The 12,656-nt window shown below is 40.2% G+C and overlaps 1 protein-coding gene across 1 annotated transcript in view; it reads right to left on the bottom strand.

Moving 5' to 3' along the window:
• LOC102802953 (stress-induced-phosphoprotein 1-like) overlaps nt 1-12,656 on the bottom strand; it is a 76,288-nt gene that overhangs the window by 513 nt on the left and 63,119 nt on the right. The window contains exon 11 of the mRNA XM_085505790.1: nt 11,141-11,296. Within this exon, the coding sequence (XP_085361916.1) occupies nt 11,141-11,296 (156 nt within the window). The remainder of the gene's footprint in view (nt 1-11,140; nt 11,297-12,656) is intronic.

The raw sequence follows: 12,656 nt of genomic DNA, 5'->3' as shown, positions 1-12,656 counted from the left end.
ATTGTACCAGAAAGATATCATTGGTGCCCTCAACTGATTGTACCAGGGAGATATCATCGCTGCCCGCAACCGATTGTACCAGAGAGATATCATCGCTGCCCTCAACTGATTGTAACAGAGAGATATCATCGGTGCCCTCAACTGATTGTACCAGAAAGATATCATTGGTGTCCTCAACTGAATGTAACAGAAAGATATCATTGGTGCCCTCAACTGATTGTACCAGAAAGATATCATTGGTGCCCTCAACTGATTGTACCAGAAAGATATCATTGGTGCCCTCAACCGATTGTACCAGAAAGATATCATTGGTGCCCTCAACTGATTGTACCAGATATCATCGCTGCCCTCAACTGATTGTACCAGAATAATATTATTGTTGCCCTCAACCGATTGTACCAGAAAGATATCATTGGTGCCCTCAACTGATTGTACCAGAAAGATATCATTGGTGCCCTCAACTGATTGTACCAGAAAGATATCATTGGTGCCTTCAACGGATTGTACCAGGGAGATATCATTGGTGCTCTCAACTGATTGTACCAGAAAGATATCAATGGTGTCCTAAACTGATTGTACCATTAAGATATCATTGGTGCCCTCAACTGATTGTACCAGAAAGATATCATTGGTGCCCTCAACCGATTGTACCAGAAAGATATCATTGGTGCCCTCAACTGATTGTACCAGAAAGATATCATCGCTGCCCTCAACCAATTGTACCAGAAAGATATCATTGGTGCCCTCAACCGATTGTACCAGAAAGATATCATTGGTGCCCTCAACTGATTGTACCAGAGAGACATCATTAGTGCCCTAAACTGATTGTACCAGAAAGATATCATTGGTGCCCTCAACTGATTGTACCAGGGAGATATCATCGCTGCCCGCAACCGATTGTACCAGAGAGATATCATCGCTGCCCTCAACTGATTGTAACAGGGAGATATCATCGGTGCCCTCAACTGATTGTACCAGAAAGATATCATTGGTGTCCTCAACTGAATGTAACAGAAAGATATCATTGGTGCCCTCAACTGATTGTACCAGAAAGATATCATTGGTGCCTTCAACTGATTGTACCAGAAAGATATCATTGGTGCCCTCAACCGATTGTACCAGAAAGATATCATTGGTGCCCTCAACTGATTGTACCAGATATCATCGCTGCCCTCAACTGATTGTACCAGAATAATATTATTGTTGCCCTCAACCGATTGTACCAGAAAGATATCATTGGTGCCCTCAACTGATTGTACCAGAAAGATATCATTGGTGCCCTCAACTGATTGTACCAGAAAGATATCATTGGTGCCTTCAACGGATTGTACCAGGGAGATATCATTGGTGCTCTCAACTGATTGTACCAGAAAGATATCAATGGTGTCCTAAACTGATTGTACCATTAAGATATCATTGGTGCCCTCAACTGATTGTACCAGAAAGATATCATTGGTGCCCTCAACCGATTGTACCAGAAAGATATCATTGGTGCCCTCAACTGATTGTACCAGAAAGATATCATTGGTGCCCTCAACTGATTGTACCAGAAAGATATCATTGGTGCCCACAACTGATTGTACTAGAAAGATATCATTGGTGCCCTCAACCGATTGTACCAGAAAGATATCATTGGTGCCCTCAACTGATTGTACCAGAAAGATATCATTGGTGCCCTCAACTGATTGTACCAGAAAGATATCATTGGTGCCCACAACTGATTGTACTAGAAAGATATCATTGGTGCCCACAACTGATTGTACTAGAAAGATATCATTGGTGCCCACAACTGATTGTACCAGAAAGATATCATTGGTGCCCTCAACTGATTGTACCAGAAAGATATCATTAGTGCCCTGAACCGATTGTATCAGAAAGATATCATTGGTGCCCTCAACTGATTGTACCAGAAAGACATCATTGGTGCCCTCAACTGATTGTACCAGAATAATATCATTGCTGCCCTCAACCGATTGTACCAGAAAGATATCATTAGTGCCCTCAACTGATTGTACCAGAAAGATATCATTGGTGCCCTCAACTGATTGTACCAGAAAGATATCATTGGTGCCCTCAACTGATTGTTCCAGAAAGATATCATTGGTGCCCTCAACTGATTGTACCAGAAAGATATCATTGCTGCCCTAAACTGATTGTACCAGAAAGATATCATTGGTGCCGTCAACTGATTGTACCAGGGATATATCATTGGTGCCCTCAACCGATTGTACCAGAGAGATATCATTGGTGCCCTCAACCGATTGTACCAGAAAGATATCATTGGTGCCCTCAACTGATTGTACCAGAAAGATATCATTGGTGCCCTCAACCGATTGTACCAGAAAGATATCAATGGTGCCCTCAACTGATTGTACCAGAAAGATATCATTGGTGCCCTCAACTGATTGTACCAGAAAGATATCATTGGTGCCCACAACTGATTGTACTAGAAAGATATCATTGGTGCCCTCAACCGATTGTACCAGAAAGATATCATTGGTGCCCTCAACTGATTGTACCAGAAAGATATCATTGGTGCCCTCAACTGATTGTACCAGAAAGATATCATTGGTGCCCACAACTGATTGTACTAGAAAGATATCATTGGTGCCCACAACTGATTGTACTAGAAAGATATCATTGGTGCCCACAACTGATTGTACCAGAAAGATATCATTGGTGCCCTCAACTGATTGTACCAGAAAGATATCATTAGTGCCCTGAACCGATTGTATCAGAAAGATATCATTGGTGCCCTCAACTGATTGTACCAGAAAGACATCATTGGTGCCCTCAACTGATTGTACCAGAATAATATCATTGCTGCCCTCAACCGATTGTACCAGAAAGATATCATTAGTGCCCTCAACTGATTGTACCAGAAAGATATCATTGGTGCTCTCAACTGATTAAACCAGAAAGATATCATTGGTGCCCTCAACTGATTGTACCAGAAAGATATCATTGGTGCCCTCAACTGATTGTACCAGAAAGATATCATTGCTGCCCTAAACTGATTGTACCAGAAAGATATCATTGGTGCCGTCAACTGATTGTACCAGGGATATATCATTGGTGCCCTCAACCGATTGTACCAGAGAGATATCATTGGTGCCCTCAACCGATTGTACCAGAAAGATATCATTGGTGCCCTCAACTGATTGTACCAGAGATATCATCGCTGCCCTAAACTGATTGTACCAGAATAATATCATTGTTGCCCTCAACCGATTGTACCAGAAAGATATCATTGGTGCCCTCAACTGATTGTACCAGAGAGATATCATTGGTGCTCTCAACTGATTGTACCAGAGAGATATCATTGGTGCCCTCAATTGATTGTACCAGAGATATCATTGGTGCTCTCAACTGATTGTACCAGAGAGATATCATTGGTGCCCTCAATTGATTGTACCAGAAAGATATCATTGGTGCCCTCAACTGATTGTACCAGAAAGATATCATCGCTGCCCTGAACTGATTGTACCAAAAAGATATCATTGGTGCCCTCAACTGATTGTACCAGATATCATCGCTGCCCTCAACTGATTGTACCAGAATAATATTATTGTTGCCCTCAACCGATTGTACCAGAAAGATATCATTGGTGCCCTCAACTGATTGTACCAGAAAGATATCATTGGTGCCCTCAACTGATTGTACCAGAAAGATATCATTGGTGCCTTCAACGGATTGTACCAGGGAGATATCATTGGTGCTCTCAACTGATTGTACCAGAAAGATATCAATGGTGTCCTAAACTGATTGTACCATTAAGATATCATTGGTGCCCTCAACTGATTGTACCAGAAAGATATCATTGGTGCCCTCAACCGATTGTACCAGAAAGATATCATTGGTGCCCTCAACTGATTGTACCAGAAAGATATCATCGCTGCCCTCAACCGATTGTACCAGAAAGATATCATTGGTGCCCTCAACCGATTGTACCAGAAAGATATCATTGGTGCCCTCAACTGATTGTACCAGAGAGACATCATTAGTGCCCTAAACTGATTGTACCAGAAAGATATCATTGGTGCCCTCAACTGATTGTACCAGGGAGATATCATCGCTGCCCGCAACCGATTGTACCAGAGAGATATCATCGCTGCCCTCAACTGATTGTAACAGGGAGATATCATCGGTGCCCTCAACTGATTGTACCAGAAAGATATCATTGGTGTCCTCAACTGAATGTAACAGAAAGATATCATTGGTGCCCTCAACTGATTGTACCAGAAAGATATCATTGGTGCCCTCAACTGATTGTACCAGAAAGATATCATTGGTGCTCTCAACCGATTGTACCAGAAAGATATCATTGGTGCCCTCAACTGATTGTACCAGATATCATCGCTGCCCTCAACTGATTGTACCAGAATAATATTATTGTTGCCCTCAACCGATTGTACCAGAAAGATATCATTGGTGCCCTCAACTGATTGTACCAGAAAGATATCATTGGTGCCCTCAACTGATTGTACCAGAAAGATATCATTGGTGCCTTCAACGGATTGTACCAGGGAGATATCATTGGTGCTCTCAACTGATTGTACCAGAAAGATATCAATGGTGTCCTAAACTGATTGTACCATTAAGATATCATTGGTGCCCTCAACTGATTGTACCAGAAAGATATCATTGGTGCCCTCAACCGATTGTACCAGAAAGATATCATTGGTGCCCTCAACTGATTGTACCAGAAAGATATCATTGGTGCCCTCAACTGATTGTACCAGAAAGATATCATTGGTGCCCACAACTGATTGTACTAGAAAGATATCATTGGTGCCCTCAACCGATTGTACCAGAAAGATATCATTGGTGCCCTCAACTGATTGTACCAGAAAGATATCATTGGTGCCCTCAACTGATTGTACCAGAAAGATATCATTGGTGCCCACAACTGATTGTACTAGAAAGATATCATTGGTGCCCACAACTGATTGTACTAGAAAGATATCATTGGTGCCCACAACTGATTGTACCAGAAAGATATCATTGGTGCCCTCAACTGATTGTACCAGAAAGATATCATTAGTGCCCTGAACCGATTGTATCAGAAAGATATCATTGGTGCCCTCAACTGATTGTACCAGAAAGACATCATTGGTGCCCTCAACTGATTGTACCAGAATAATATCATTGCTGCCCTCAACCGATTGTACCAGAAAGATATCATTAGTGCCCTCAACTGATTGTACCAGAAAGATATCATTGGTGCCCTCAACTGATTGTACCAGAAAGATATCATTGGTGCCCTCAACTGATTGTTCCAGAAAGATATCATTGGTGCCCTCAACTGATTGTACCAGAAAGATATCATTGCTGCCCTAAACTGATTGTACCAGAAAGATATCATTGGTGCCGTCAACTGATTGTACCAGGGATATATCATTGGTGCCCTCAACCGATTGTACCAGAGAGATATCATTGGTGCCCTCAACCGATTGTACCAGAAAGATATCATTGGTGCCCTCAACTGATTGTACCAGAAAGATATCATTGGTGCCCTCAACCGATTGTACCAGAAAGATATCAATGGTGCCCTCAACTGATTGTACCAGAAAGATATCATTGGTGCCCTCAACTGATTGTACCAGAAAGATATCATTGGTGCCCACAACTGATTGTACTAGAAAGATATCATTGGTGCCCTCAACCGATTGTACCAGAAAGATATCATTGGTGCCCTCAACTGATTGTACCAGAAAGATATCATTGGTGCCCTCAACTGATTGTACCAGAAAGATATCATTGGTGCCCACAACTGATTGTACTAGAAAGATATCATTGGTGCCCACAACTGATTGTACTAGAAAGATATCATTGGTGCCCACAACTGATTGTACCAGAAAGATATCATTGGTGCCCTCAACTGATTGTACCAGAAAGATATCATTAGTGCCCTGAACCGATTGTATCAGAAAGATATCATTGGTGCCCTCAACTGATTGTACCAGAAAGACATCATTGGTGCCCTCAACTGATTGTACCAGAATAATATCATTGCTGCCCTCAACCGATTGTACCAGAAAGATATCATTAGTGCCCTCAACTGATTGTACCAGAAAGATATCATTGGTGCTCTCAACTGATTAAACCAGAAAGATATCATTGGTGCCCTCAACTGATTGTACCAGAAAGATATCATTGGTGCCCTCAACTGATTGTACCAGAAAGATATCATTGCTGCCCTAAACTGATTGTACCAGAAAGATATCATTGGTGCCGTCAACTGATTGTACCAGGGATATATCATTGGTGCCCTCAACCGATTGTACCAGAGAGATATCATTGGTGCCCTCAACCGATTGTACCAGAAAGATATCATTGGTGCCCTCAACTGATTGTACCAGAGATATCATCGCTGCCCTAAACTGATTGTACCAGAATAATATCATTGTTGCCCTCAACCGATTGTACCAGAAAGATATCATTGGTGCCCTCAACTGATTGTACCAGAGAGATATCATTGGTGCTCTCAACTGATTGTACCAGAGAGATATCATTGGTGCCCTCAATTGATTGTACCAGAGATATCATTGGTGCTCTCAACTGATTGTACCAGAGAGATATCATTGGTGCCCTCAATTGATTGTACCAGAAAGATATCATTGGTGCCCTCAACTGATTGTACCAGAAAGATATCATCGCTGCCCTGAACTGATTGTACCAAAAAGATATCATTGGTGCCCTCAACTGATTGTACCAGGGAGATATTATCGCTGCCCTACACTGATTGTACCAGAAAGATATCATTGATGCCCTCAACCGATTGTACCAGAAAGATATCATTGGTGCCCTCAACTGATTGTACCAGAGATATCATCGCTGCCCTAAACTGATTGTACCAGAATAATATCATTGTTGCCCTCAACCGATTGTACCAGAATAATATCATTGGTGCCCTAAACTGATTGTACCAGAAAGATATCATTGGTGCCCTCAACTGATTGTACCAGAAAGATATCATTGGTGCCCTCAACTGATTGTACCAGAAAGATATCATTGGTGCCCTCAACTGATTGTACCAGGGAGATATCATTGGTGCTCTCAACTGATTGTACCAGAAAGATATCATTGGTGCCCTAAACTGATTGTCATCGCTGCCCTGAACGGATTGTACCAGGGAGATATCATCGCTGCCCTCAACTGATTGTACCAGAAAGATATCATTGGTGCCTTAAACTGATTGTACCATTAAGATATCATTGGTTCCCCCAAATGATTGTACCAGAAAGATATCATTGGTGCCCTCAACCGATTGTACCAGAAAGATATCATTGGTGCCCTCAACTGATTGTACCAGAAAGATATCATTGGTGCCCTCAACTGATTGTACCAGAAAGATATCATTGGTGCCCACAACTGATTGTACCAGAAAGATATCATTGGTGCTCTCAACTGATTGTACCAGGGAGATATCATCGCTGCCCTAAACTGATTGTACCAGAATGATATCATTGGTGCCCTGAACCGATTGTACCAGAAAGATATCATTGGTGCCCTCAACTGATTGTACAAGAAAGATATCATTGGTGCCCTCAACTGATTGTACCAGAATAATATCATTGCTGCCCTCAACCGATTGTACCAGAAAGATATCATTGGTGCCCTCAACTGATTGTACCAGAAAGATATCATTGGTGCCCTCAACTGATTGTACCAGAAAGATATCATTGGTGCCCTCAACTGATTGTACCAGAGAGATATCATTGGTGCCCTCAACTGATTGTACCAGAAAGATATCATTGCTGCCCTAAACTGATTGTACCAGAAAGATATCATTGGTGCCGTCAACTGATTGTACCAGGGATATATCATTGCTGCCCTCAACCGATTGTACCAGAGAGATATCATTGGTGCCCTCAACCGATTGTACCAGAAAGATATCATTGGTGCCCTCAACTGATTGTACCAGAAAGATATCATTGGTGCACTCAACTGATTGTACCAGAGAAATATCAACGCTGCCCTAAAGTGATTGTACCAGAAATATATCATCGCTGCCCTAAACTGATTGTACCAGAAAGATATCATTGGTGCCCTCAACTGATTGTACCAGAATAATATCATTGTTGCCCTCAACCGGTTGTACCAGAAAGATATCATTGGTGCCCTCAACTGATTGTACCATAAAGATATCATTGGTGCCCTCAACTGATTGTACCAGGGAGATATCATCGCTGCCCTAAACTGATTGTACCAGAATAATATCATTGATGCCCTCAACCGATTGTACCAGAAAGATATCATTGGTGCCCTCAACTGATTGTACCAGAGATATCATCGCTGCCCTCAACTGATTGTACCAGAATAATATCATTGTTGCCCTCAACCGATTGTACCAGAATAATATTATTGGTGCCCTCAACTGATTGTACCAGAGAGATATCATTGGTGCCCACAACTGATTGTACCAGGGAGATATCATTGGTGCACTCAGCTGATTGTACCAGAAAGATATCATTGGTGCCCTCAACTGATTGTACCAGAAAGATATCATTGGTGCCCTCAACTGATTGTTCCAGAAAGATATCATCGCTGCCCTGAACTGATTGTACCAAAAAGATATCATTGGTGCCCTCAACTGATTGTACCAGAAAGATATCATTGATGCCCTCAACCGATTGTACCAGAAAGATATCATTAGTGCCCTTAACTGATTGTACCAGAGATATCATCGCTGCCCTCAACTGATTGTACCAGAATAATATCATTGTTGCCCTAAACTGATTGTACCAGAAAGATATCATTGGTGCCCTCAACTGATTGTACCAGAAAGATATCATTGGTGCCCTCAACTGATTGTACCAGGGAGATATTATCGCTGCCCTACACTGATTGTACCAGAAAGATATCATTGATGCCGTCAACTGATTGTACCAGAAAGATATCATTGTTGCCCTCAACCGATTGTACCAGAATATCATTGGTGCCCTCAACTGATTGTACCAGAGAGATATCATTGGTGCCCTCAACTGATTGTACCAGAGAGATATCATTGGTGCCCTCAACTGATTGTACCAGGGATATATCATTGGTGCACTCAGCTGATTGTACCAGAAATATATCATTGGTGCCCGCAACTGATTGTACCAGAAAGATATCATTGGTGCCCTCAACTGATTGTTGCAGAAAGATATCATCGCTGCCCTGAACTGATTGTACCAAAAAAATATCATTGGTGCCCTGAACTGATTGTACCAAAAAGATATCATTGGTGCCCTCAACTGATTGTACCAGAAAGATATCATTGATGCCCTCAACCGATTGTACCAGAAAGATATCATTGGTGCCCTCAACTGATTGTACCAGAAAGATATCATCGCTGCCCTGAACTGATTGTACCAAAAAGATATCATTGGTGCCCTCAACTGATTGTACCAGAAAGATATCATTGATGCCCTCAACCGATTGTAGCAGAAAGATATCATTGGTGCCCTAAACCGATTGTAGCAGAAAGATATCATTGCTGTCCTGAACTGATTGTACCAGAAAGATATCATCGCTGCCCTCAACCGATTGTATCAGAAAGATATCATTGGTGCCCTGAACTGATTGCACCAGGGAGATATCATCGCTGCCCTCAACCGATTGTACCAGAGAAATATCATCCCTGCCCTAAACTGATTGTACCAGAAAGATATCAACGCTGCCCTAAAGTGATTGTACCAGAAAGATATCATTGGTGCCCTCAACTGATTGTACCAGAGAGATATCATTGGTGCACTCAGCTGATTGTACCAGGGAGATATCATTAGTGCCCTAAACTGATTGTAACAGGGATATATCATTGGTGCACTGAACTGATTGTACCAGAGATATCATTGGTGCATTGAACTGATTGTACCAGGGAGATATCAATAGTGCCCTCAACTGATTGTACCAGAGAGATATCATTGGTGCCCTCAACTGATTGTACCAGAGATATCATTAGTGCACTAAACTGATTGTACCAGAAAGATATCATTGCTGCACTAAACTGATTGTACCAGAAAGATATCATTGCTGCACTAAACTGATTGTACCAGAAAGATATCATTGCTGCACTAAACTGATTGTACCAGAAAGATATCATTGCTGCACTAAACTGATTGTACCAGAAAGATATCATTGGTGCCCTCAACTGATTGTACCAGAGATATCATTAGTGCACTAAACTGATTGTACCAGAAAGATATCATTGGTGCCCTCAACTGATTGTACCAGAGATATCATTAGTGCACTAAACTGATTGTACCAGAAAGATATCATTGCTGCACTAAACTGATTGTACCAGAAAGATATCATTGGTGCCCTCAACTGATTGTACCAGAGATATCATTAGTGCACTAAACTGATTGTACCAGAAAGATATCATTGGTGCCCTCAACTGATTGTACCAGAGATATCATTAGTGCACTAAACTGATTGTACCAAACATATCATTGGTGCCCCTAACTGATTGTACTCGTTAGATATCATTAGTGCACTAAACTGATTGTACCAGAGAGATATCATCGCTGCACTATACTGATTGTACCAGAGATATCATTGGTGCACTGAACTGATTGTAGCAGAGATATCATTGGTGCCCTCAACTGATTGTACCAGAGATATCATTGGTGCACTAAACTGATTGTACCAGAATAATATCATTGGTTCCCTCAACTGATTGTACCAGAAAGATATCATTGGTGCCCTCAACTGATTGTACCAGGGAGATATCATTAGTGCACTAAACTGATTGTGCCAGGGAGATATCATTAGTGCACTAAACTGATTGTGCCAGGGAGATATCATTAGTGCACTAAACTGATTGTACCAGAGATATCATTAGTGCACTAAACTGATTGTGCTAGGGAGATATCATCCCTGCCTTCAACTGGTAGTATCTTGCACATAGTAATACAATGCCTATACTATGGATTGAATGATGAGGTATTCACAAAAAGATTAGTACTGAAATTCTATGCATAGAAAATATGCAATTACCAATAATGGTAATGCAATGTACTGGTATGTGTACAGGTAAATTAAAATTGTGAGAGTGATTTTAATGATATATTTGCCTATGTAATTGTTATTCTCTCAACGCCGTCAAACTTGTGTCCGCATCAAATATGTTTTCATATTAAAGACAGTGACTTACTCTAAAACCAGCACTTGATAAGAATTTAATTTTTCTGTCTGTTGGAAAAACAGTGTCTGTGTTGCTGCCTTACTGTCCACTACTACGGATGTATATATTTTAAACATGTCACCATTTTTCATATTATTCTGTATCTTTAGCTCACTTTCAGTCAATCTGAAAATGAAAAAAACACACCTTTGAACCATATTTATTTAAAACATGAGAACCTAGATATTAGAAAAATAAGTCATTGTTGATGACAAGTCTTTGTTTTTTGTGCCATTTGTACCAAATTATTTACACTCATGTGACAGACATGATAAACAGTGGAACCACTTTATTTTTGCGATTCGTTCAAATAAGAACTGAACAGCTCATACCTGCAAATGTGATGACTTTTGTCAAAAGTATGGACACAAATCTTTGAATCTATTATACAAATTTCAAAGCTTCATTTGATATAGAGTAAAAGGAGTCTTGGAACAAACACATGTCAAACACATACTTGCTTAAGGAACTGCATTTATAAATCTGAGTAAACCTTGACGTATATTTAATATTTCATTCCTTTTTAATTCAGGTCCTGTATATTAACAGAACCTGTTTCAATATCACCACTAAGCAACAGAATCATTCTTACATTGTACAAGTACCATTTCTTAGTATAAGTATACAGTATGGTTCATTATATAAAATGTAGTAACTGTACATACAGTAACATCTTTTAATAAACAATACAAAGCTATGTTTTCAGAGCAAGTACTAATTAAGAAAGCCAGTATCAATTAAAGGTCAGTCGGTCGACTCAAAATCTTCAATGGAGTAGTAACAATAATTGTTTGAAGTCTTCTTTGTGCAGTGATATACTGGTAACTAAATTTCAATCAATATCGAAGGCTATAGAATACTGTAAATTATTAAATTTTCATTTGTCGTATGATCCCATAAAATTTGTCACTGCTACAAAATTCTTCAATAATTTGTGAAAATTTGACTCTTGCGATATTGAAGTAAGTTTACAGCACCAATGTTGCCTGTAAAAAAGAAAAGTTGATAGTTAAAAATAAGAATAATCAAAGCTAGTTTTGAATATATGTGGGTACACAAGGCATGACACAGAAAATATTTAAAATAATTCAAGAATACAGTAAATATAACACAAGGAATAAATTTTGGAGCATTTTAGTTATGATTGAGGAATAATATCTGGATATATATACCGGTATATATATACATGTACACTATGATGCAAACTACACAACTAAATACACAAACACAGTGGTTGGGGTAAGGGTCAACTTTATTTGGTTGACAACAACAATTCATCGCTATAACATTGACACAAAAAAAACAATTGCTGCACAATAAAATTTCAACAGTAACGGTAATAGTGAAGTATACAATGTGACAGCCTCTTCCGGGGCTACACTATTATGTGCCCATTCAGCCTCGTCCAATGATTTAAACTCCAATAACATGGTACTGTTATTAAGCACAGCACTTACAGATATGTATCAATAAGAGTCAGTCTTGC

Source organism: Saccoglossus kowalevskii, chromosome 2, assembly GCF_978046115.1.
Source record: "Saccoglossus kowalevskii chromosome 2, keSacKowa6.1, whole genome shotgun sequence".
NCBI lineage: Eukaryota > Metazoa > Hemichordata > Enteropneusta > Harrimaniidae > Saccoglossus > Saccoglossus kowalevskii.
This window is presented reverse-complemented; position numbering and strand designations above follow the sequence as displayed.